General features: G+C 40.5%; 1 protein-coding gene across 5 annotated transcripts in view; it reads left to right on the plus strand.

Moving 5' to 3' along the window:
• MACROD2 (MACRO domain containing 2) overlaps nucleotides 1-27,705 on the plus strand; it is an 897,605-nt gene that overhangs the window by 836,113 nt on the left and 33,787 nt on the right. For 4 of the 5 annotated variants that reach the window (XM_014966420.1, XM_014966421.1, XM_014966422.1 and 1 more), the window contains exons 12-16: nucleotides 4,992-5,054; nucleotides 8,472-8,540; nucleotides 17,989-18,066; nucleotides 18,700-18,774; nucleotides 19,373-19,468. In XM_014966420.1, the coding sequence (XP_014821906.1) occupies nucleotides 4,992-5,054; nucleotides 8,472-8,540; nucleotides 17,989-18,066; nucleotides 18,700-18,774; nucleotides 19,373-19,468 (381 nt within the window). The remainder of the gene's footprint in view (nucleotides 1-4,991; nucleotides 5,055-8,471; nucleotides 8,541-17,988; nucleotides 18,067-18,699; nucleotides 18,775-19,372; nucleotides 19,469-27,705) is intronic. The other variant, XM_014966424.1, reaches the window with a different exon arrangement.

The following is a 27,705-nucleotide window of genomic DNA, read 5'->3' on the forward strand; positions in this document are numbered from 1 at the left end:
TCTGATATCATTTTGCCACTGGAACAGTCTGAAAATGGTTGCAGGCTATATGATCTTGAGTGTATATATGGATATATGTGTGCTTTCTTCTTGCGTATGCAGAGTTTCACTGAAGTCAGCATATCTACTCGTGTGTGCAGAATGTAACAGCTGTAAGATCAAGGCCTATATTTTTAATTTTCTCATTAATTAGTTTCTCTGTTATCCTAGAAGGACCTTCACATCATTAGTATGATTACCATGGCAATATTTTTGTGCTGTAAAAAAAGATAATTCAAAACTGGCATCCTTTATCTGCCAGATCTCAGTTTTTACATTTGCATTTGTCATAGAAGTGTGGCCCAGCCTGGGGAGAGATTCCCAGGCCAGACCCTGGGAGAGGGGCACGGTCCCTGCCCGCCTGGAGAGCCAGGGAGTGCACCCAGACTCGCGTGGCAGGTTCTGTACAGGGATGTAATGGGGTCAAACCTGGTACTCGGGGATCTGGTACATACACAGGTATGTGAGAGTGGCAAACAAGGTGTGTGAGCCTGAGGCATCAACTCTCTCTCTCTTCCTACTCCAGGAAGGAGGAGGTTGTTGGAAGGAACCTTACTCTTGACACACTATGGGTGATATAAGTACAGTAAGCTTTCTCAGTAGTGAAAACAATTTCATTGTTAATAACATCTATGTTGGAGAAGTGGAAGTAGACTTGTTTGTACTAGTTACACAGAATTTCTTCCTTTAACTAAAAATACATCATCTGTAGGTCTTATGGAAGACGTCTTTTTTGCACCAGTTGTTGAGATGTCTTTTTGGGCCATTTTTTGAGACACTGACTTTAGACTCGGCTCCAAGAAAGGTACTGCTGAAGAGGAGTAGGTGTATGAGCAAACCTGGCGCTTATTCAGCTCTGAAATGGGAAGAGCCAAGAGGCCAGCAGGCTATTAATATTTTTGACTTGCCATGTTTGTCGCAAGAACAGTGAAAGATGTAAAAAGCCATGTACCTCCGGGCTCTTGCAGAGAAAATGGGAAGAATACTAAAACCTGCTCTTATGTTGCTGCTGAGGGTTTGTCCTCTGGACTTTCACTGGAATCTTGTCCCAGCCCTCTCCTGTCTGACTGCTGACTTATTATTTATCATATCATCTGCTTCATTTTGGGGCTGCTACTGCAGCTGGCGTATCACTGTGCATGCTAAATACCTCTCCTTAACATAAAGTGGGCAGGCACTCACAGAATATCCGGTTTTCTAGTTTAGTTAGAAGTGCCGCTTGCTCTGCCAGCTTGCTGAGTGTGCTGATTGATCACTGTTTAGCCTGTTTTCTACCAAATATAAATGAGGGTATATATCATTGCTGGGGGGAGGGGAGGTGGAATTTTCTTGCTGATCCCAAAGAAAAAGGCCAAGAGTAGAGGGCAAGCGTTTATCAGACAGTAGTCAGCTTGGCAAAGGAAAGCAAAATATATGGCCAGAAGTAGGTATTTTAGTGTCTGATGTGCTTATTTTGTTTGTAAGGTGCTACTGTAATTCTCAAACTCCTGTTTTTTCAACTGACTGCCATGCCAGGGAAAAGAAACAGATGTTCCCATTTGTCTTTTGATGTGGCTCAAAATCATTTACATTTGCTGGCCTAAAATGACACGACGTGTCATTTGCCAGTTTTTCCATCTCCTTTGGAGTGAGTGACAGATTGCTGTTCAATTACTAGTATAATGGAAGAGCGAATATTGTGAGGACAGCTTCCACCTAAAGGAAATGGAATCGCCAATTGCTGCGGTAGTGGAAGGAGAAGGATGGCAGATACTGCACAAGCCATCCAGTGGAAAAGACATTTTTATTATTAATAATGACATGGGGAAGACTCAAGGGAAATGCACTGGGTCTGGCTTTTCTGCCTGGAGAAAAGGAGAGCCAGAGGTGAATAAAAATATGGTGAAAAAACGGCTCGCTACTCTCGTAAAATATATTTCTAGCTCTTTAGCCTTGAGGATGTGCTACTTAAATCCTTTCCATTTGTTCTGCATCCAGCTCCAATGGAGAGCAATAATTACAGAAAGACTCTTCATCAGTAGAAGACACTTGGTGAGAGGCTCATTAGAAGGGTTTTTTAAAAAATGGAAAAAACTGTTTGTCAGATGCTTTGGGATTAGTCACTTCTCCACCCCATATAGTTTGCTTTCTTACCGGTGTATTCGTACCCAGCTTCCTCCCTTTCTCCTGAGATGAAGAGATTCTGCAGGCCAAGCAGAGCTTAACTCTTCCTTCTGCAAGTCATTTACTTGAGGATCACTTGTCCATTCGTAATTTTTTACTGTTTTCTTTTCTCTAATTCTGTTGAAGTCACTTGGCAGGCACCACGCGTGCTTTCAGTATGATGATCGAGATTAATTTTCATGTCACGATCCAGTCAGTCTGTTGGACTGGGTCAGAGTACAAGAGGTGAAGCTTCTGCTTAAAATCTTTTACATTTTTCTATCTAAAGGAACAAAATGAAGTGTTGGATGGAAAACATGTTGAGAATCCAATATATAATGCTGTAATTATCATTCTGTTTATACCAGTTTTAAACAGTGAATCTCCAGGGAAATAATAGACTTAGGAGCAACAAAACATACCGGTGAATATGTGCTTTATCTGATAATCTAATGAACCAAACGATCATTTAAACTTTCTTTTGTAGTTTAAGTTTGCTGTGTGTAAGTGGCTTTAGCAAGAGATGTAGTCCCTTGGCAATAAACATGAATGAATCCTTGAAATGCCTGGTTTTAGCCAAAAAACTCACAATTATAGTTGTACACGTTATAATGGATGTTGAAACAAGTGTCATCCTGAAATGTAGTTTTATGTTGTGAATACAGGAAGGTAATTGCTGGAATGATTTTCAGTGATATATAGGTAGTTACCATTTATGTCTGACCTGCTTTTTTCTGAATGTAAAGTCTTTCTGTGCAAAATGAAGCATGTTACGCTTGACCATAATGAAATCCTTTCTGCTCTGGCACCGCTTGTTTCGCACTGATGCAATATTCTCTTGGGGTCTGACCTAACGGTACGGGTTTTTCAAGTGTCACTGCACTGTTGCGTTACAGGATTGTCTTGAACGTACTGTTCCCTTCTGCACCTCCTGAGCTAGATGTCTTTATCCCTTTGAAACACATCCCGGTGATGCAAAGGATTTTTCTCCTTATTTATTAATTGCTTGCTGCAACGCTTGCAAAATCCCAAGCCCATGTTTTTTTAAAAAAGGGGAGGGAAAAGTTAATCTTCTAGTACAGTTCATTTTTGATTTTGCGTGCAGTCCTGTTGTGTGTGGAAGGCAGAATGCTGATTTTGAAAAGAATACTTTTTGATTTCAAGGGGAAAAGGCAAAAAAAACCCAGCTGGTTTTATCGAGCCATTTTGGTCACCCATGTAATGCAATTTTTTTACAAGTTAGAGGGCACTAATGTGCTAAGAAGTCACTATAGCTGGTCACCTGTGAAGGTACAGAGTTACCAAGCAGGCGGGAGGCCTGAGTCTCCGCTGACGGCCATCAGCTGCTCCCTGCCCACCGCTCCCCTCTCAGGTGAGGTGTCAAACTCCTGCTCCATCTCTTCTCCTCCTGAGAGCAGCTCTCTGCAGGGTCAGCCTGGAAATACTTCTCCGCTAGTCCCATCTGCTGGATGCGGGGATGTATTGCCTGCTGGTACGAGGGAGAGCCTCATCCCTCAGCCTTTAAATCTTAGCCGAGCGCACCGTGCCACCAGATGTACACTTGCTTCTGAAAAACACGCGCTTTCTCTGTTTTTCTTCCATGCACCTAATTGCGTTTGGGCTACTGCTGTTCTCCTCAACAGACTCCATGTGTTAAGTAAAAGCAAGGTGGAGGCGTGAGGAACTTTAACCGTGTTGCTTTAGAGAAGCTGTAATCAGAAAAACCCAGGAGCCAGAAAAGATCACAGCAAAAAATATGTGTATCATTATCAAGCCATTTACAGGCCGGGGAATGAATTTCTTTTCTCCCAGTGTATGTGCTCAGCAGTCAGTTTTTCAAATGCCTCATTAAGGCTGGTACTCAGCTGTTCTCGCTGTCTGTCTCGCCATGCTGGAAAAGAGGGAGCGTAGCCATCGCATCTGAGCCAGCAAGCTGCACTGCAGCCTCTGAGATTATTAGGAAGCCAAAAGAACCTTCTCCATTGTTGAAAATACAGACTTGCTGATATATTTCTAATCAGGCCAAGCAAAGGTTAAGAGAGCTTGATCTTGTGTCCGTAGATGTTCCCCAGGGTAATACTTTCCTCAGTGGTGATTCGCTATTTGGTACCTGCCTTCCAAAAGGGAGCTGGAGGGAAGAAAATGGATAATGAATGCGAATGCAAAGTAGTGGAGAAAATTGGAAATGAATGTGAATGTAAAAAGGGGAAAAATGCATTCACTCCTAGCAATCCTACTTTGGTTTATTTTGCTCTCTGCTTTGCAGTCGTTTGTGATGTGTTTTTATACTTTACCTAAGTGGCGTTGTGCCTTTTGCTTTAAACTAAATTTCAGGCGATTCTCCCCCTCCTATTCTTACTTTCCATAAGCATTAAAAGTAGGTTCTGCAAGTCAGAAACACAGCTGCTTCAAGGATCGTGTGGAAATGTTACTGGAGGAAAATAATCTTAGGAAAGAACCTTCATAATATACATAGACTAAGATCAAGCAACCATTTCATCTGTTGCAGAAAGTATTTAGGGAAACATACCTTTATTTGGTGTACAGATATTTCCAGTGTGGCTATTGAGATAAAAATCTTGAGTCTAAACCCCCTTCCTCAGCTTGAGATGTGAAAATGTGACTGTTTTAAATGTAACCAGTTATGATTGCAGGTTTTTTCAGTTTACCTTTATATCTCTCCCCTTTTATCATGGCACCTTGCCTTAAATTAGCAGTTTGTGCTGAATTGGTTACAATTAATACTGCTGCTGCAGTTACCAATGGAAAGACATATCATAAATAATTTTTTAATGCGTTTTCCTCGATAGGTGGTGACGGCACAGAGGAGAAGCAAAACACCGAAGAAACTGAGGGCCAGAGCCGAGAAGCAGGTTTGTGCCCAGTTCCTTAAAGGGCTTTCTTAGGTTTTATCCACGTTGGTGAACAATAACTTCAGTCAATGCTATTGAATGTTTGTACATTTTCTCCAGATTAGCTCAGATCTTGAGCACTTCTCCCATTAGAGACCACAGCTCCATTCATTATGAATGAATGTATTGCAATGCAGGAATGCAGACCTCCCTCTTCAGTTTACCAGCTCTACCTTCTCCCTTTAAGGTGGACTGCCCCTAGCTAATCCTCTGACTAGAAAGACCTAATTTTCCCTCTGTCTACAGCAAAATAGCCCTCTGCACAGGCTAGAAATGGGGGAAAAGGAAATTTGGAGAAGGAGGAAGCAGGCTTCCTTTGATGAAAACTGTACTTCTGAAGATTTTAAAGGGTATTTTCAAGTTTTAATAAATTGTCTACACAAGTCTCAGGGGTTATGAAGATTTAAATCCATACAGAAAGATATTGCATATACTGCGAATGAATGTCAGAGTTCACGAGCAGTGGATTTTGCAGATGGCATGCTCATAAATTATAGTGTGTTCAATATTTTAAAATATAATGTCACTCTGTGTTCACAATAGATTTTATTTCCTGTTTATGGTTGTATTTTTCATCCTACCCAACTCTGTTCAGTGCAAAAGACAATTAGAATTAGTCATCAAAAGAGCTGAAGCGGCAATCAAAATGTCTGCAAATCCCCTTATTTTTGAAGGTTTTCTTTTACCATAGCATTGCACGTAACACAATGCTTTTCTTGTTTGGTTGGTTGGGTTTTTTTGCCGTTGTAGTGCAGGATGTAGACTACACATACTTAATCCAGAATGCATGAAACCATTTTCTTCAGAACTTCTTCTTTTTAATCAGAATTGAAGATTGTTTTCAATATGGGGAAGATTGAGCTGAAGAAGACCCGCCAGTAAATGCAGCAAAAAAATTCAGAAGGCCTAGATTCTTGACTTAACTGGTTTGCTTACTGCATTGTGGCTGTTTCCAGATGAGGAATTCATTTGATAAGGGTCCTTCTTTTTGTCCTAAGAATTGGGCATGTGTATGTGGAAGTGTCCCTGCACTCCACAGGTCCGTCTTCTGCAACTAGGTGTTAACAGCTGATGCTGTCTGCAAGTGCTTGAAGTCCTTCTATGTTTCATGTCCTCTTTATCACCTCTTCTTTATGTCTTCATAAGGGTCAGTCGGTAGGAGGTGAAGCTGTAGGCACACAGTATTATAGATTTAAAAAGATTCCCGTGGACAGATTCCCATGCAAACTTTGGGCCTGGGCTCTTTATCCTCCCCAAGATAAGTGTGCAGTGGTATTTTGTAAGTGCTGGAGGACAACCACGTTTCCTTTCCTGGGTTTTTCACTTTTATGCTAGCCATGTTTTGAAGAGGGGAAGGGGACCAGGCAGAAGGGAGGAATGGGTTGCTCGGTCTGTGAATCTAGATTCTGTTTGGAATCTCTGACTGGGCAGGTGCATAGCTTTGCCCAAGCAATATTGAGCTTTTAGCTGTACCAAGTCCTGCTTGGCTGCTGGCTCGCCTAAGGACTAGTACTTCTAGGAGCTCCTGGCTCCAGCTGCAGGGGTTCCTGTTAAACCCAGTTACACTACTCTCTGCAGATGCCAAATACAGCCTGTTGTGCTTGTCAGCTATATTCACTCTGATACTCACTCTGTATTTCCCTGGTATTTTGATTTGCAAAACAGTTTGATTGAATGAGATGCATTTCATTTTTCCCAAGAGAATTAAGGAATATGTACTTCTCTCAATTCTGACTTTGCTACTGGAGGTGTCTTAAATGCATTGTGTTTTTCCCAAAACCATCATTATGACTTGTTATGTTACGAGCTGTCAGAGCTGGTTTATCAGAGCCATGATGTACATTCATTTCCTATCTCATATTGGTAGTCATGTTTTGTTGCTCTCATGAAGAGTGTCAAAGAAAAGATCCAGACGTTTTAAGTCCCAGATCCAGAAAATGTCATACTTTAGGAACGCGTTTTAGGTACATGCCTAAAGATAGCGTTGTGCCTACGCATAGTCCATGAATCACCTCCTCGACCACAGGCACGCAGTGTTACAGGAAAAAATTATTTGGCTTAACATTTATCCCTACTGGTTCACATGGTGACAAGAACAGAGAGGTGTGCAATTACCTCAAGTTAGTTATGTTCAGCTAATGAGTTGCTCCTCCTTTCTACTCTGCTCATTGTGGAGACAAAACATCATTGGGAACTTTTAGATTGCTGCTTCTGTGCTCTTTCTTAGTAGTAGAAAATGACCTGATTTTCTAAGATAGGCAGTTTTATGCCTAAAATGTTTCTAATCACTATGTGATCACTGTAAGGAGCAATCCTATCAAATGTTAAGGTTCTTACTTGTATTTTCTAAACAAAAGGCGTAACATTCACCTGAGTGTGACAAATGACAAATCATATGCTTCGATATTGTGGAAGAGAATGCAAGAGAAAAAATAGACACTGTATTCTTACCTAGTCTGTTACATAAAGATTTATATATTCTTATTATAGAGTAGTGAAAAAGCCAGATATAGTGTACAAAGACTGGCCTGAAATTTTTCAGTTATTACGGTGTGGTTTTTTTAAAGTCTGGCCTCCGGTCTATCATCAGTGAACTTCACAGTTAACACGTGGGAAAACATCATGGCAGGTGGTTCAGAGCTCTTGTTTCAAGCTAGTTAAAAATACTTGATGACTGTATTAGGAAAAAAATTTTGACAGAATCATCAGAGGCAAGTCTTTTGAAAGAAATGAAAGCCTAGAAAAGAAAACAAAGGCTTATAAAGGTTTTAGAACTACAAAAATTGCCAAGAAAAAGCAACAGTGAAAGTGTAAAAATTCTGTTAAATTCAGGTACTAGTTCTATCTATTAAGTACAATAGTTTTACCTGCATGCGCTACCAATAAAAAAAAATCCAAGCCACAGATTTTTCAGGGACTTGCCAAATTTCAGGCCTGATTCCTGAAAGCTTCTATTTTCAGGAAAGCATTTGCATGTAATCATTTTAATTCCAATGGGATTCGTGGACATGATTAAAGTTGAGAATGGCTTAATTGTTTTTTTCTCAAAATAGATGGATTAAATGAAAAATGGACTCTCTAAGCAAATAGCAGCACCAGCCTACCCATGAAACTGATAGCTGTTCTCCTCTCTGTATTATGAGAAATTGTAATATAGACTTGATCTGGCAGTATTGTAATGTAAGTTTACCCCGGCTTAGGGAAGACAATCAGACCAGTAATGGTCGGTGAACGCACTGTGAATGGATAGAAGCCCAGAAAATCAAATTCAGGTCCAGTATCTTGCCTCAATAAGGCGTAACGCTTTTTTTCAGTAAAGTGGTTCATCAGTTCGCTGCCTAATGAATAACTTCTCTTTCATTTCCTTGGTTCTTACAGATGAGACAAAACCTTCAGCTGTAGCCAGCCTATCATCATCAGAAGAAACAGAGCTGAGTGAGGATAAAGGTACAGATTGTAAATTGCGTTTCAAAATATCCATTCCCAAGAGGACGTTTCGTAAATCCTTATTTCCCTTTGTCTGGAAATTGCCAAAATCACAGTTAAACAATACAGAAATAGGTAAATGCTTGGATTTTCATTTGCAAAAGTCTTTGTAATGAAGTACTTGGCACCAGCTGTTATGCTGGTAGGAGAGATGCCGTGAATTCCTAAGTCCTCTTGTTATAGAGCTAATACTAAAATATCATACATGACATATCAGAAATAAGCCCAAAGCTTGGGCTCGCTGGGGTGACTCACAGGCATGAAGTTAAGCGTGCACATCTATCTCAGCAATATTAGTTCCCTATTTGGTGCTCTCCTGATGGGGAAAAAGAAAAACACAATAGCTATAAACACATCAAGAGGAGACAGGAGGAGATGAAGTCATAATTGAGAGGGAGAAAGTAATGTTTATCTTGTGCAGACTGTGCTGGGCACTCAGATCATTTAGTTTGTGATAAATATTTAAAAGTGTCACGGGGCCAAATGACAGGGAGTTTAGGAAACAAGAAAGAGAGATGATCTAATTTAAATGTTTCAAGCTGAGATTTTTCCTGTGGAGCTGTTGGTTTACAGATAGGAACCAGTGCACAGACGTATTGTTTTTGATACTTTTATGATATCACGCTATTAATTGCTTGTGCCGGTCTATAGTTTTGGGCATTTTTGTGGGGGTACGTCAGGAAAAAGCCTGGGTGATTTATAAAATGTTCGCTACTGGTAATTCAAAACAGTTATGCTATCTATAATAAATACAGTCCATCAGTGCAGCCTTCAAGAAAGACTAATAGAAAATTTTAATGCGTTTTACTGAGATAACATAATTATTAACATCCATTAACTTATTTATTTTAAAAGATTTAAAGTGTAATTCAGCGTCACTGCTTGACTCTCTTCTCATTTTTCTAGATAAGTGTGACGGGGTGTGAGATCTTGGCCTTTTGTTCCCAAGACACATTCTAGAGAGCTCACATACTTACCTGATTATGAGTTCAAAGCCTTGTGCAGGTTGATTTAAGTGCTTTCTTAACTGATTGATTAACCCTGCAGGGGTAAAAAAACCCACCAACCCTTGCTGGAGCACTGGCTTTTGATATCTTTTGCCAATTAAAGTTGTGGCAAGGCTAGCGGAAGGCAGAAATTGTGATAGATTCAGTCTCAGCATTGTTGGTGATTGCCTGTCATTCATTTATCTTTTTTTTTTTGGCGGACATTTGGCCTGTTTATTGTATCCTGTATCTATGAGATCCCCCATCAGATGTGGTTTTCATGTTTCATAATGTGAGGGTCGTGGTCAAGCTTTGGGTTTGGGTTTTTTTTGCTGTCTGCAGTCTTACTAAAGATCCCAACATTTTAGTACGGCTTTGGGTGCTTGTTCTGACTCTGAAGCCACTGTGTTCTGCTTTGCTTCAGCGACCATCTCAATGTGTAACCACTCCAGTTTTTTGACCCATTGTATTAGTTGTCTCTTCTCAGGAAGAGACCTGAGCACCAGGTCTCTAGAGCACCACCTTCTCATAGTGGTGCTCTAGATCTCACTTTTCCTATAATATGCTGAGTGTAGTGTTTTCCCCTCTTCTCTTGAGAGGTTGACAGAAGAGATAGGACTCTGAGAAATCCAAAGGGCAGTTTCTCTTTGATGTCCTACCTCTCCTCAAAAGTAAGACAGAAAGCATCTGGTAGGAGAAAAAGGAGCAAGAGAGACTCTCCTCCATTTATTTTGTTTGTGAAGTCATACAAGTAGAAAAAAAGGAATGATGTGGGAAAGAATGTGTTTGGGGATTTGCTTGCAAATTTTTTAAATGTAACCAAGAATTTTGAGCAAAGAGGCTGCTGCATCCACCAGGCTGTGGTTTTAATCCTTATTTCCATTAGTGGACTTTAAACTTTTCAGATTTTAGATTTTGAATTGTTTTAAAATGAATACTAGTGTTACGAAAAACTTGCTACCACTTGGGAAGTGGCACTTTTACAAAATCCTGCCATTTCTGAAAACACCTGCTGCTCCTGAAATAAATTTCAGCCTTCAGATTGTTTGCCCACTGAGTTAACACAGCTAAAACCTGCCAGGTTCTGGAGCATGCTCATTTCTGTAGTTTATCTTCAACTAAATGAACTGGATGCAAAGCATTTATAGAAATTATGTTTTTCCAGTCCTTCCACCTAATTACTGTGAGAGCAGATTTGTGGCAAATAAGTCTAGGCTACATATTCCCAAAATGCATAGTTTAAATCACTCGGAATAGGAGGTTTCCAAGCCTACTATGGAAGTATAGGAGTTTTTCAAATGTTAGGTCTGGTGAGTGCACCAAAACAAGTATTTTAACTCCAATTAGAGTTGACTAGTAGTTTTTCTGCTTATTTTTTCATGTACTTCTAGAACATAGCAAACACATTGACATAGTTATTTATTGCTCTAAAATGTGGTGATACTCAAAACATAGCACATGCATCTCTGCTACCATGAAATTCACGTATCTTTTTCTTAGCTGAGTTGTCTTTATCAGGATTTTTTAAAGGAAAAGGGGAGAGAGAGGGATGCGAAAGGGGTGTTTCATGGTAAGTGCGAACAACAGCACAGGAATCACGTTTTGAGGGGCTTAGATTATAAGGAAAACCTACGGTGAGATTACAAATTCATATTGATGTGAAAGTTTATCTTTTTTGTTATTCACAATAGACACTGTCCAGAAAAAAAAAAGTCCACGTGGTCCCAGTTTGCATGTGGCCTTTGAGCAGACTGAATTTTTTGAGTTCTTTGTCTATACTCAGGGGAAGGAAAAAAAAAAAAGGCAGAACAGTCATATTCCAAGAATATCAAGATGTTTGATGTTATGCTGTGGAGGTGGCCACTTATTCCAGGCTGTGCCAAATTTCTATTTCCACTGTCTGGAAATATCACAAAGAAGTGTTGCAATTTTACCCTTGAAAACTTGCCTGCATAACTATTAGCTCTTGGGGGGAGAGCTGACATCTCTAGGCAGCACCTTCGTAGCGCTTCATTACTGTGCATATGGAAGTAGATCCTTTATACACAGCGTATTTCAAGTTAGAGATGCTTCTCTTTATGAAGTGTAAGGGCAGAACAAAGTGATTAAAGTCATTAATGTTTATGCAGCAGATAAAACGTATCAGACAGGCTGCACTCAGTCTAGTGTGCCTGTCCATACAAGATTGTGCTGGGACTAGAAATTCATTTTAAATGCACCATATTATATGTAGCTGTGAATTGGTTTGAACCTGTTGATTATTTTTCTTTAAAAGGAGTATGTATGCGTGTGTCTGTGTGAGAGGAGAGTGTTCTGCGTCTTCCAGTTACTGTTTAACCTGATTTAATGATAGGGCTTTCTGGTACAAAAATGAAAAAAGGAACTGGATTTAGTGGAGGTGAAGAATGAACTCCCCACTATGCAATCATGGCAAAGTTTCTGTGCACAATACGCTGAGTTTAATTCATTAGCACTTAATAAGAACTGAATTTTCATTTGAAGGTCAACTAAATTAAATCATATGCTAATTAATTTTAAAAATAAAGTAGCAATTAATTATTTCCAGGTGTTCACCAAAGTCTGTGCTCCTGTGGGAGTACCATTTAAAGCAAGTCACTGTTTTTCTGTGGTCTCTCAAATGGAGTCAGGTTCGGTCAGCTGGGGGGCTTATGTTGTCAGAACCAGAATTAGATATAGCCTTGGCTAGGGGTTAGCCCTGAAAACTCACTTTGTGCAACCCAGGAGCCTGTCAGTATCCTGCCTGTAAGACATAATGGATATAAAATTCCTGTTTGGCCAGCTGTAGTTCTCACCATGGAAAAATCTGGATGTTCTAAAGACATAAATGGTTGAGAAAGGATAAATTGAAAGATAGAGCATTTCAAATGCAGGGCAGCTCTGCAAATCGACGTAAATTAGACATTGATAAGTAGGTGAAAAAGATTGACTGAAAGGCCAATATGTTCAAAAAGAGGTGTTTAAAATCAGCTCTTAAGTATACATTAAGACATCTAAATGAATGACCCGATTTTCAGAAGTGCTGAGCGCTCAGCAGCTCCCAATGAAATGTTTTTACTTCACCCTTGGGCTATGATTAGACCTGGAAAATTTCAGCCTGAAAAATTTCAATTATAGGTAACTGAAAAAGAACCTTTTTTAATAGAAGAGTTTCAACACCCCCAACCATAGCTGAGGCTCTGTGTGCCAGGTACAGTGATAACATTTGTCTCTCCCTTGCTTAGAAGGGTTTCTATGAAAGCAAATTGGCTAACACGAGCTAAATGCTGTGGTTTGGGGTTTTTTTAAACCAGGTACATAACCATCACCATCCAACCCGGTGCCTGTTCTCCTAACACCCTCCCTAACGGTCACTTTCAGCTGTACATAATGCGGGTTATTTGCTTGTCTTTTTTAATCTGACCTATCTGTGGCATTGTGCATCCAGAGGAGGTCCAGCCCATAAACTGCTCCAGAGGTATTTTTGCTGTACCCCTTCACCAGTACAGGCAGCCGCAACAGCTGACCCTAATCTCCCTAGCTGGTTTATTTAGATCCAACTTATTTTTACATACTAGCTGACCTGGAGCCATCCAGCTGCGCTCCCATCGGTCCGATGTGAGCATCTACTCCTTCCACCTCACCCCCACTCAACCCTTACCTTCGGCTACGCAGTGTCTTCTCCTGGGAAGGGTCTAACCAAGGCAGACAGGTTTTTCCTCAGCTTACTCCTTTCCCGGAGCCCTGTACAACAGACCCTGCCCTTTACAGCAGCAGCAGGATGCCCATGGTTATGATACCAGCTGCACCTGAAATGTCTCCTGTGGACAGAAGGGGAGGTGAGAGGAGATGCCCTTCTGTTGGCTGGCAGCATAAGCCAGTGGGAGCATTACTCATTGGACCCCACCTGTGGAGATGAACTGCCTGGTCTATTACCCGAATACTCACAAAAATATCTCTACAGGTTGTTGCACCTAGAAAGGTCTGTTTTACCAAGCCGTATAAACTTGGACTCCAATAAATCTAATCTGTCATAAAGATAGATTAAAATGAAATCTTGGTGGATATAAAAATAACATTTTAAAGTCAAAGCTCAAGAATATCTCCCTAACTTCTCATAAATCACCATTTTATAGTACTTCATTTTAACACATTTTCCTCAGTTTATGAGGCAAAAGAATACCCTAATCATGTGGCAGGCTCCGTGCACACCATTACCTGTAATTTTAGACGCCTGCTTGATTTCTTTCACTCTGGAAATATTCCAGTCATTTTTCACAGTATCATGCTTAAAAAATAAAATGCACTGAACCTCTTTCTTTCATAATGACCAGCTTTTTCCCTCTTTAATCTTCTTACAGCTCCCTAAAACATGGTGATTTATCTATGCTGTATGCGGGACCCAGGTGTGTTGCACATTAGAAACGACTCAGTAAATAAGCCATACAGAGAGTAGCTGGGGAAGTGAATTTTAAAAGATCATTAAAACCACTTAACATTCAGATCTTACCATTTCTCCTCTTCTTTAGCATTTGCAAAATTTTGTTTAAGCAACATCGCTTCATACAGTCAGAAAAAAAATATGAATGGCAAAGAAAAACATAGGGGTTTATGCAGTATTTAGGCAAAATAGTGCCTGATTATTGGCAGGATGGGTGGGATTGGTAGTTTACTGCAAGCTACACGGTTTTCTTGCAGCTGAATTCAACATGCAGTTGATATATTGGGGCGGCGAATATACTTGTGGAGTATTCTGATTGGCTTACTGAAAGTCCAAATATTTTCTTCATGGGTTGTTAAAGGTCAGGGCATTCAACCCTGCAGCCCCACGAGACAGTGGTTTCCATACAAGGGAGGGGTGCAGAGCCAAGTGCCACTGTCATTGCAGCCACCAAGCCTGAAAAAGCAGGTTTGAAGGAACTAAGAGATGCTCAGACTCCAGTGAACGCTTCACTGCTGGCTGTGCAGTAGGTAAAAGTGGCCTGGCTTTGGTTCATTTCTGTCATTAAATGTCATGTTTGGTTCATTCATGTGTGATCAATGATGACATTAAGAACTGTGCTCCAGTGCAGCATCAGAAACACTGATTATTTTCAGTCCTGCCTGGAGGAATGTTAACCCTTACAGTCCCAATTTGGGGTTACCCAAGGTAAATAGTGCCAAGTGTGTTATCAAAAAACTCAGCTGCAAAACAATATCCTGACTTGGATTGTCTGCTGTGACTTAATATGTAAGTAGCTGGGTTAGGAGAAGAGTAACACTGCTTTACGCAGTTTAAAAAAGTCGTTAGTTCCCATCCCAATTTGAGATGAACGAAGGCTGTAGGGATGGCCAGAGCTTTTGTAGACCCCGGAATCATTTAGGACTATGATACTGGCTTATGCCCAGTTGCATGAGGCTCTAAAGGTCTAGGCAAACACAGAGGACCAGCTGAGCTCCAGAAACACCACTAGCCTACTGAAAACTTGCACGTAGAGAGTAGTATATGATCAGCATTTGTGGGATTCCCACCGCTGACTCCTCAAAATAGAGGTGGCACTCTTGCCTTGTATCCAATTTGGGAATAGCTTTTATTGACCAGTGCATTTGGTCTTGCACTTTTACTCTTGCTTGGCTCAGATTTTCTTCATAAATCTGGGTTTATTCCTTTGCTTTATTTTATTCTTGTTAATCCTAAAAGTAAATCTGGTTTTGGACCTTTTGGCTTGAATATTTGATCTAATATTTGCATTTGAAAAGAAGAAATCTTTGACATGGTCTTGACCTTAAAGATTTTGAAACTCAGAATCTGCATACTAATGCAAAGGCTGATTCCTACTGCTGAAATAAGAGTGGGGATTCTTGTAAATCTTGTCCATGTTCTGCTCTTTTCAGAAACATACTTTACAAAAAATAACTCGTGCAGAATTATCATTGTATATTGCCTGGGATAATTTGGAATTCTGCGCAATTAAATTGCTTTCTTGAACCCTGGAACAATTAGAAAACCGTTTACGATCAGAATGAAAGTTTAAATGCAAAGTTACGATCCCGTAATAATAAAGTGTGCGGAGCCAGCAACGGGAACGTGTGAAGATGTGCCAAATAGCATAGGTGGTCTCGGGCTGCGGCGCCTCCTGTGGGGCTCGGCACAGCTGCGGGGTCTGTCTGCCAGCTGTGCCAAAGGCTGGGGGCAGCCACAGCTCCCCCGTGCTCTGCCCCAGCCCTGCTGTGCCCTAAGCCGTGCCATGCTCCGCGACAAACAGCAGCCTGATGGGGCACATACATCAGCCACGCACCAGCCTCCTTAAACTCCATTCGTTATTATTGACCAAAGCGCGTAATTGTTCCTCTGATGCTGGGGATTGATTTTTGCATGAAATTGGAGTCATTCCTCATTCTAGGAGAAAAGGTGGCACAAGTGAACTGAGATTAAAGGCGCAGGTCTGGGAGTGTGAAGTACTGTGCAATAGCTGTAGGATAAGATAACTCTGAGGGTCCGATGGGACCGTGCCTCGTGCATCTCTCCCACCCACAGCAGGTAATATCACACGTTATCATCACTCCTGGCTGGGTGAAGGGCTGGGTTTGGGCCCTGGCTGCACAGGACTTAAGGCAGAGATCTTCTGCTTCCAGCTTATTCAGTACAGTTTCTTTTACAAACATGTAATTCAGTCATACAGAAAAAACATTCTATTAATTTAAGGTATGGGGCTACAGGTAGTACAAGTCTTGGCTTCTTTGATATCGTGAAAGCTTTGTCAAAAATTTTGGCAAAGCCAAAATTTCACTCAATGGGTTTAAAGTTTGTTTGAAAAATTCCCAACAGATTTTTAGTGCCGTCCCCATGTATACCAAGAGGTTCTTCAACTGGCTTTTTGATTAAACTTGGATTTTGATGGAATTCTAATTTATTTTTGCTCTGATTTGGGCTGATAGGGTAATCCCTTGTAACTCATGGCACAATGTGGCATGAAAGGCCAGCACAGTGGTCCGGCTCATAGCAGTGAGTAGCATTTTAAGCCCACAGTAGGGTGAAAAAAAGTACAGCAAGGGCAAAATTTTAGCAAATTATACATCAGTGAGATATTCTGCTTTCAAACTTGGATTTATAAACTTATTGTCATGCCATGAAAGAAGTAAGAAGCTGTGCAGGTAATTAAATATTTGCCTTGGGGGATTATTTGCAGTTAATTAAAGCCACACACTTTCAGTGCATACCTTTTCTACAGATTATTAAATTTGGATCAGATGTTAACAACCCAGCTTTCTCACTTAACCATCAGAGATTATTCTTGGCAAGTTTCAGGAGCAGAGTTTTACAGGGGCATCCTTTGGTATATCGCGGGATTTGCTCTGCTGTAGTGTAGAAAGGGACCTTCCAGGAGCAGAACCGTAACAAGGCTGCCAGAGCATCATTTATTAGCGTGCGCCATAGATCTTTTGGCACTGTGACTTCAGCGTTCCATCCAGCAGCATTTTAGGAAGTGTTTCATTCTGGAGCGCAAATAGTGATTTTCTGCTACTGTCATTATGACCTCAAATGTACTTACCCCTGTAGTGTGCAGAAATGTCCAGTTAGATCAGCAGTGGTTTTTAACAAGGCTCAAGGAGAGCTCTTTATCCAGTGAAAGCAATGTGTTATGTGGATGAGCAGAGCTAAAATGGGGGACTGTTGCTGTGATTTCCTGACTGCGGTGGAATGATGCATTTCTCCATCTCCACACAAAAACTAAGGAGTGGCCGTTGTCAGAAAATTTTGTTCAACACAACAAAATAATGCCCTGTGTTTGTGAAGACTGCAGATAGTGTAGCTATGGGACTTAGATCGTCTAATTTAGACCTCACTGTGACACTGGTTCAGCATATGGCTTTGGGCAGTTCAATGTTGATGGTCTGCCCCAAAAGGAAAAGCAGTCTTGGCCACTATAATGACCTTGGGAGTTCTGTCATCAAGTGAAATGAGGCTAGGATTTGCACTGGGATTTAAAGGATTTAATGTTTGTCAAGCTTGTGGAAATCCAACCATGGAAAGTGGTGTTGTTCTAAATAAATAAGAAATCACTTTATTTATTAAGTATGCAGTTCCTGCTGTTTCTCATAGCTTTGTGCCACTCCATTCATTAGAAATACAATTCTTGGTAGTGCTGCTGATTATTCGTACGCATCCTTTCTTGCCAGCTCCTTGTTTAAGGTTTGTACTGCAGGCAAAAAAACTGCTCAGTAAGTGTACAGGTTTTGAAATCAATTTGAATAATTGAAACCCACGAGTAAACTTTTGTAGTATATAACTGTGGTTAAACAGACAGAAAATCTGTCAGTGTATCACAATGCCAAATATGAAGCCAGCACCTACGGGCTCCCTGTGTCTGAAGAAACTACCAGCCTTTTCCAGCATGAAAAATCGCTGCAGGGTTGGTTGGTTTGTTTGTTTGCTGTTTCCTCAGATTCCCCGAAAGACTCCAAAGGCGCACAGGAGAGTGACCCGGTGCGTCTTGTGGGGTATGAACAAGATCAAGCCGAAGGTAAAGTTTTGTGTCGAAATTCTTTAAGGTGGAGATAACGAACCATTTGGGAACCTTAGTTCTTCCAGTTTCGGCATCCAGTGGGTTTCAGCTTGATCTCTGCCACCTTAAGGAAATGCTGTGGGCTGGTAGAGGTTGTGTGCCAACCAGTTGTGGTGCGGTAATCTCTGGTGTTGCTGGAAAAGACAGGCATCTGCAAATACATTGGGTTTAACCATATTGATCCCGGGTGCATAGCGTTGTTGTTGTTGTCCTTCTTTTTTGTTGTTGCTCTAAAAGCCTGTGGGCTGATTCTGTGCCTTCTGCTACGCTGACTGGCAAGTGCGAGCGTTTTGCAACAGCTCCTATGAGAAATAGTGTGTCAAGGCTGAGCTACAACAGAAGGGGAGGGGGAAAGAAGTGACGCAGGGTCAGATTTAAGCAGCCATTTAATATCTTAATGCTTAGAGTTGGTTAAGTGGTATTTTCATATATAAAATAAGTCCAACGTTGTTTGTTTTACAGAAAAAAAAATCTGTACTTGTCTGAAAAGTATCATGCTGTATTTTGGGTTTGTGTCCTGTTCTGATGAACTTGCCGTTGCCTGCACACAGCCATCACGCTGATGTCTTTTTCAATTTGTTGTGTTAACAGGAAAACAGGATGTTTCTGCAGAGGAGGAGATGAAAACTGGGGCAGACTCCCAAAGCTCCTGCGTGGAAATAGAAGGTACTGCAAGCGCCTTGAAACCAACGAGCGAGATTAACAGGCAAAACCACTAGTTACTGCTGGGATGTTATCAGTAGTGTTTAAGTTCCCTTTCCTTCTCCATACCTACTGAGCTAAATCTGTGGAGCCAGATCTCCTTATACTAACTATAAATTCAGCCCTGAGCAGAGGAGTATCTATGGATTCTGGCTTTTTAATGACTGCAGCTGTTAGAGAAAGAAGCGAACGTTGCATTTCTTATTCCTGATGACAAGCACTTCAGCCTTGTCTGTTGGGAGCACTGAGTGCTCTGTCCCCAGCCCAGCAAAATTGAGTACGTGTGTCTCTGGGCTTGTGGTGAATCCCAGTGAAGGCCCATGCTTGGAGCTAGGCAGATGTGTGAAATCCCAGAAAGCTCAGCATCTTGGAGGATCAAGGCCTTGCTCTCAACTACAGCCCCTTGGATTTCCCTGAGACAGCTTTTGAATCTCTACTCTTGGGGGAAAGGATCCTTTTCCCCTGCCGGTGTTTTTAATGGTAATCTCTAGTGTATGTTGATCCCTTTATGTCTGTTCTGAAAAGCCTTACTGTTCATCTTCTTTTTATCAAATTTATTCAGAGCCATTGTTGAAGCAAGAAGACATAACAGAAGTTGAGATACCTTTGATTCATGGTGCAGAGGAAAAAGAAGGAAGAAAAGAAGAAGAAGAAGGAGGTAAGGTTACTTATAGAAAAGATTGAGCTAAAGAATGCTGCTGGGCTCATGTTCTTCTTTTCTATTGTGAGGAAACATGGAAAGAGAACATAAAAGTGGTTTTTGGGGTCTTTTTTCCCCCTAAGAAAAATCTTTTTTTTGCCTATACTTGAGTGTTATTTTGATATATTGGACTTGGATTTACATAGAAAAATAAGAGCAAAAAAGTGCACACTTGGGTTCTAAAGTGACTTTAAAATAAACACTCTTCTCGTTGTTGCTTTTCTGCATTAAAATGCATAAGGCTGATTAAACAACCAATTTATTTCCATTTAAGTACCCTCTTGATCACTTTCACTAGAAGCATTGAGAATATTTACAATAAATGGGTATGATAATTATTTGTAAGGTCATTAATAGAGATTTAACTAGTAATTAAGTAAAACTAGTAATTCTAATAAAGAAACCAATATTTGGAGCTGGAACACGGAGTCTTCCTGGAGCAAAGTATTTAAAGCCTTTGTAATTCTTTTGCAAAGAAATGTAGAAGTTTAATTTTAAGTGTTGGACACTTCCGGGAAACCTGCATTGTAGCGGGCATGTGGTTATGTAAAAAATAACATGTTATGTAAATAATTGTCTAATTTTAAAGTAACTACAAGTTAATAATTATATGGTCATTTGTAGAACACACGGATGAATTTTACAGTTCCAAATTAAAATGCAGACATGATTTTTATTGAAAATTCAGGTCAATACTAACTGTGTTGTCCTAATTATGAACTCCTTTTCCCAGCCACATTGACACCAACTTAATTGCAAACCTGTGTTAGTAATATTGACACTTTTCTTCACTGGAAACCCAGGTTAATAGAGCCTCTTTGTTCACATACAGCTAAACAACATTTCCTTTCTTCTTTTTTTTAATTGCCTATCGAAGTTGAGACTAATCAAATCTCTTTATTATCAGTCATATTAATGGTATCAGTTTTGTGCTTTATTACTGATGGTGAAAATTGTATTGATATAATCTTTACTTCAAACCCAGGTAAATGGTATTGTGCTACCTCAGTTCCAAATCCAGGTTATATAATACAAGCTCATTCTGACTGCAAATACCAAAGTAGTTATGTTAATTTCCTCCTAATAGAAATTATTTACGTTTTATTTTATGCCTCATCAAAAGCAAGTTGGACAAAATGTACTTTCATTATTTGTACATTTCCTTCTCTTTCATACTTTAGTGTCCCCTACAGCTAGTCGCTGTCATTTAGTTCTCAGCGGAGAGATTGTATTTCACCATCTGTTCTACCTACTATTAAAATATGTAACATTAAGAAAAAGAAGGTAATGTCAGAAAAGGGTTGTTCTTGGAACTTTTCCTTTTCCTGCCCCTGATTTAAAAGGTTCAAATGCTGGTAAGCAAAAGGTCCTTTCCAAACACTTTGGAACGTGTTCCTGCCTGGGGGCTCAGCTGTGCTCCTGTGCAGGATTCCTCTGATCCAAAGCTCATTGAAGTTCATAGAAGGATTCTCATTGATTTTAGTGAGCTTTTGGTCAGTTCCACGATAAGAGGAGGTGATGTGTTGAATCTACATGCAGGATAACAGCACTTAGATAACTGCATAGATATTCTGTTTAGCTGCGTCTTCCGAACATACTTGTCTTTGGGTCAGGGAAAAGAAATGAGTGCTTTTTCAGGGTTTTGAGAAGGGAAGGAAATTAAGGCTTTCCCTTGCTTATTTTCATTCTTATGGGTATAAGAACATGTAGAGCATCCTCAATGCTCATTTTGCTAGATGCTTCCAGTATTGGTGGGCACATACTCTGCCATGTGAGTTTGGAAAGTTCACCACAAACAAGGTGGATCTGGACAAAGAGAGGTAAAAAAATAAAATCAGCTGAAGTTCAGGCTGATAAAATAAGATATATTCCGCAAAGAGAGACTCCTCTTAATGGAATAAGATTACCCAGCTTAGTTTTAATACGTAACATTATTTCATGTAGCCTGAGTGCTACCTCATAAACTAATTCAGTTAAATAGTTTTCCAGCAGCATCCGCAGTACATTTGACACACAATGAAATTACATATATTTGTCTAATAACATGTGAAAAAAAAAAAGCTAACATGGGACTGCTAGTCCCATTAAATTGAAATGCAAAGATCTGAAGTGATTTTGACCTGTACTAGAGCTATTACATTGCCAAACACAGCAACTACTATACTGCAAACTACCTGGTTTTTCTGCTCTGTGTCTGATACTTTTTTTGTGTTACCAAGCTCATCCTGGAGCAAAGGGTAGCACGAAGCTGCCTCTTTCCTCCCTCTCTCTCTTACTGGGAGCCATTAGATTAATGGGAGTCATCTGTGACCTGTGCTGTCCCCAGCTGTGGAAGCTACTAAATGACCAACAAAGATCAAAGTCCTCTTTCCAACCTAAAGCTAGATTTCTGCCTTAGTTACTGATTGTGGCTTTGAAGCGTGCTAGGAATTTTTTCAGTGATCTCATTTTTCATGGAAAAATGACTGTTGCTGGTTTTGAGGTGTGTCTCAGTTTTCACAAACTTCAGACAATCCGTAGGTAAGCTTCTGATCTAATTGTGCGAGTTCTATTACCAGCTCATCTATGCGTTTTGGGGGATTTTAGGGCTTGCGGGGTCCTTTCTGTATAGTTCATTTGGCTTTGCAGCTCCAGGGTCACGCCTAAGTGCCTGTTACCAAGGAGTCGTGGATCCTGGCGCTTTCGAGGTTCTGGGAGGCACTGGGAGCCCAGAGGAATGAAGAATCAAAGTCTTGGCAATCTCACTACTGTTTCCCATTGCCAGCAGTAAGAAACAAGCCAGATTACCCTGAAGAATTTAACAATGTAAGGCACTGTGTGTGTTTCATAAAAACCTGCTGGTGCTTTTTCTAAAATCAGTAATAAAATATAGCATGTGCCAATTTATTCCCCTTTTTTCCTACCATAACTTGAAGTTATATATTACTAGGGAGAAACTAAAGAAAAAGAACAAACTAAGATGCTTTTTATATTTTTTTCCAGCTACTATAATGCACTCATTCTAGTTCACAAAAGAATAACAAAAATCTGTGTTTCTTTTAAGATAGGGAATATTCTCAAATCCCTTTATTAAAAAGCAGAGTAAGTGGTGATCACTGACCTATTTGCTGACTAGGTAAGTGTACACGTGTTTAATAGATCAGTCAGCACTCCCTTTATATGTACACTTGGAAGTAGTCCTGTCGTGTTGTAACGACCATGTGTTAAGCATGTAGGTGTAGTTTTAATCAGGACAGTTTTTTTCCACAACACAATTTGCAGCACATGGAAATAAAACTCCTGTTTATTTGTGTGAATATGTAGCCATTTTCTCCTCTGAGCCTGCTTTCCCCTTTGTCTTCCTATTTCCCACCTCTTTCTATCTTCCTTTGTAAAGACATTAGATGTGATGATTTCCCTCATTGATCATCTCTGGAAGCTGCTTAACTCTTTGGAGTTCTGGAGAGTTTCTGTGGGAGCACTGGAATATGAACAGAAGTAGCCATTAGTTCTCTGTTGGCTCTTCTCTGTATCTGGGCTAAGATATTTTGTCTGTTTGATATTATTGTGCTGTTTGGAACATGATTTGAGCTCGACCTGGCATGTTTCTCCACCCAAGAAACAAATTTAGAGTGGTTGGGCAGGATCCTCCCTGGGCAAAGGGCACGTTTATTTTCCACTGGACAAGTCCAGAAATGCAGAAGCAGGTTATTCCTGAAGCACAATCAAGAAGCAAAATGCCATAATTAACGCCTATAAAAAGGGTATTGAAGTGTCCAGGGATTTAGCTTAAGAGCAGGACACAGCCCTTACAATTAGCACTTCTCTGCAGTTGCATCTAGGCCTGTCTGAAGGCTGTGTTTAGGACTGTATTAACCATCCTTTTTTCTGTAGGAACCATGCAATGTTAAGGCAGGTTTGGGAACAGGCTGGGGGAGGTTTTGCAGTTTAAATAATTTGCAGTATTATCTTATTTCCTTTGGTGATCTTCTGGTCAATGCCTGTTTACTGTAAATTTGAATTCTGCCTAATTTCTGTTCTAGCCAAGCCTGGTTTTCCTTAACAGTCTTTGTTACATGAGTAGCTATATAACTCTGTAGCCATCATTTCATCCATTCTTCACTTAACAAGCTGGATTTTCAGGTCATTTACCCATCTGTATCTTAGCAAGAGAGATAATTTTATGGCATAGTCTTGGAGAGAAATATTCCAAAACTTGGAGGAAAAGAGCTCTCAATTTTTTATAATTTCAGTCTCAGGCATTTATAGGATTTTACATGCATTGGTACAGTCATAAATAATGTCAAAATAATGACTTTCTTTGATATGACATTGTGGCGATAGAGAAACGAAGTACTTCTTGAGAAAGATCTTTTCAGACAAATCTGACATCTTTATTCTTGAGTCATGGCAATTGTAACTACCTTTTATTTCTTAACCAAACTTCTTTTCAGCTTCAAGTGGAAATGGATGAGACATTTTGGAAAAAAAAAAAGACAGTTTAAAAATCTTCCTTATATATCCTTAAAAAGATAGTTCCTTTTTATTTGGAAAGAAAAGAATACAAAGATATTTTGGAGTGTTGTGGCTTCTGAAGACCTAATATAAAGGCTCTAACTCCTTTTATTCAGTTGCCCAAAGAAGAAAGGAATAAATATCCTGAATCAGATACAGTGTGTTTGTCTTTGGATCCATATTGAATGGATCAGGTGACATTTTTGGGGCTATTACAGAGTACTCTGGCCCTAAATATGAAATAGATTTTAAAAATCTGCTTCTGACAGGTATTGATATTTGGCAAAGAAAAAAAAAAAAGGTGCACCTTTGGACCTTTAGCAGAAATGCTGGAAGTGCTGTGGAACTAGAAAATGGGAAATGGCTGTTTGAACTCAAATGTCTGAAACTCTGAGCTATGCAGGGAGGTGGGCTGTTGCAAAGCAAGTATCTGGAAGTAGTTGGAGGCACACACTGATGAGATTATCACTGGAAAGCCAAAAAAAAAATCCCTTTAACCAGGGGATAACTTTAGGTTGTAAGAAACTTCACTTTACATGCCTTTATTTTCTGGAGGAGTTCGTGAAAGTCTGGTGAACTTTGCAGTTGCAGTATCAGCCCGATGAGGAGCTTTTGTGACACGATTCTGCTTGCCAGCCTGCTGTGGTGGCTCAAGTGCTGTTTGGCCTGTATCTCCTGGAGCAAAGCACTTTGCTCTTCTGAAGGCATCATAGCTGTGACAGAAAAGTAAATCCAGGTAATTTCTATGCCTTGTGGACACAGCAATGGCCACAGCTGGAGGCAGGGAGAAGATACCTTTTACCCTAGCAAAAGATTACTTTTGGAAGGAGAGGTGGCATTTGTTTCCAAGTTTGCAAACAATATGTTGAATTTTCTGAACGTAGTTATAGGTACGGAATTGGGGTAGCTTTGTTAAAAGCTGAAGATGAGTGAGGCTGACCTGCCTGCGAGGGGCTCTGTGTGAGCATGTTCTCTGCTCCACTTGGATGTCGCAGCTTGCAGAAGAGACAAATGGGTCTTTTGGTCCCAGTGTCTTTGGTTATAGCTGTGGTAGCTTTGTTGGTTCTGAACTGGGAGGTCTCCAGGCTCTTATATCAGCAGAGGGTAGTTGCCATCAGCAATTGCTTCACTGATGGCGAAGGATCAGCAAGATTATTAGGAGGCATCATTGCTTCGGGGGGACAGTTCTGCTGGTCCATGTCCCCTTGCAGGTTGCCATCACCAGTGGTGTGCACCATCAGGACCATGAAGGTGATGGGGTTCATTCGTTCTCTAAGCACAGGCTGGTGCAGAAGCCGTACCGCGTCAGGCAGCACACGCTGCCCGAAATGCTGTTCCTCCTCAGCTCTGAGAGAGGTGGCACATGGGTTGCAGACCCCTTGCAGACCTTCCCTAAAGGGGCTGCCCCGGCCCCGCTGAGCAGCGCTGGGCCCCGGCAGGATGAGGTGGTTATTATACTGTCAGCAGTCAGCTCCAGATATTGATTTCAATCTCCTGGGGGGAAAAAAGTAATACTTTTTTCTTCTCCCACAGAAGGAATCTGATTCTTTTCATTACTCCCCATCTATCAGATTGTAGCCTGAATGTATGTAAAGAATAGATGATGCAAGATCAATTTTAAGTTTTAATTATTTTTCATTCATATTTCAATGATAAACGATACATTTGTGTGTGTGTGCTTAAAAAGTAGAAAATGTAAGGAATTTTACAGTTTAAACATTTTGCCTGCTGTCACAATCACTTCATGTTATCAGGCTTGATGGTAGGGTACAAGACAAAGCCAAAAGAAAAGAAAAAAAAGAAACAAAAAAAAAGCAGTACTTTAACAATGATAGTGTTTAAGGTTTATTGTGTGTATTTGATTGCTTTCTTCATTTCGTTTTCAGTAAGCAGAATGGAAATACTATTATGAATTGGCAATTTTTATTTCATTTTAAAATATCATGTCTTTGTTCTTGCTGAAAGTGTTGACAATGCGGCCTTTGTTTAGTTTAATTAACTCATGTTACAGTGCTGAATTGAAACACGCTCAGCAATAAATCAAGTAAAATAATTTTTGGAACTCTTTTCCATATCCAGAAAATAAAAAGAAATAATAATAAGAAAAAAAAAATATCCCCTGAGAAGCTGAAGGAGAAACTGGATATTTTTAAGGGGATATTTTGAAGTGCCATTTTCATTTTTATTTTCCATGGTAGGAATGCCAAAAAATATAAAGTCATGAAATCCCACTGAAAAGCAGATGCTATGAAGTCATTCTGAGTCCTCATATGTTTATAATAGTATTGCATGATGTTACGTGTTTTGTACTTGTGAGGTACAAGGCTTAAAGAGCTTTAAGATACTGATAATGCCCTTTTAACATGTGAAAACTGGAAAGATAATAGAATCCGTATTTCATCCAGTGGTGTCCAAGTCTACTGGGCTTTGGTTTGAGCTCAGATCTCTGGAGAGGTTGTGGCGCCTTAAGCAAACAAAACACATATCTCTGAAATCATCTCAAATAGCACCCAAGGAATAAGTGAAAGGAATATGGGAGACACACTGACATCTTAGAAACTTTTTCCTGTAACATATTGAAAAAGTAGGGCTCGCTGGCCAAGGACTGCACTGTTACAGATGGCATCATAGTTAACAGTATATCTGGAAATTAGCTTTAGCACCTCCAGGGAAATGGCACCATTTTTAAATATGCTACACAGCTACAGAGGCGTCTGTCTGAACAGTGGGTTAACTCCCCTTTGCCACAGTAAGAACTTCGGCCTTAAATTAGAACCGGTGCAGCAGGGCAGCGGAGTGCAGGGAGCTACACCAGCAAAGAATTTGATCCCTCCTGGACAAATTTTATGTTCCCATGCCCTGTCTGCTACAAAAGGAGGCTTCATTTTGTTATGCACTGATTAATTTTGGAACCCTTCCTCCTTTAATAAAGTCTGTTTGTGATGGAATATGCATGGATCCAACTGAGCTGGCTCTGGGAACTGGAAACTCTGTGCTCCCTCTTGTTTAGGTTATGTATGGATGTACCACACTGCCCGGGTTGTTGCACTATTTTATAGCTATTTCATAAAATGCTAACGGCCACACACTTAAAGCAGCAGGGAGAGAAACTGCACTTAGCCAGGGATTTTCATGAAATAGTGTGAGAGGATCACAGTCATAACCAAGTGTGGAAAAACCCACAAGCAGTGGGAGCGGGAAGGGCATGTTTTGGAAGAACTGTCTTTTATTTCAAGTACAGAACAGCAAGGAATTCAAAGCAAGCAGCGTATGACCTAGGATCAGAGGATTCCCTCACTTGTTCTTTCAGGGGAGCAGAGAAACAACATGGTCGCTTTGCTGTCAGTAGCTTTATTGCTGTAGAGGTGCCCAATGGTGTGGGTGAGTAGTTAACCTTCTCCTCACGTGAGAAGGGTGGCATTTACCCACTCTGCATCCTATCAGGTGGGTCAGGAGGCACGCTTTTTGATTGAGCTCTGCTCTGTCCATCCCCACGGTGTTGGCTCTGCTGAGGGGGTACACCACGGCTTCACAGGTGCCCTTGCTCCAGGTGCTTGAGGAGGAAGGCCAGGGCTGTACAAGGAGGGACTATTACACAGGGAGGGGGAAGATGTGTCCACAACTTGTAAAGTGGAGGTTGCCTTGATAGGGCATGACCCTGACTGAGATTAGATCTGCTTCTCACTACTGCAGACCCTGAG

Source organism: Calidris pugnax, unplaced genomic scaffold, assembly GCF_001431845.1.
Source record: "Calidris pugnax isolate Ruff unplaced genomic scaffold, ASM143184v1 scaffold31, whole genome shotgun sequence".
NCBI lineage: Eukaryota > Metazoa > Chordata > Aves > Charadriiformes > Scolopacidae > Calidris > Calidris pugnax.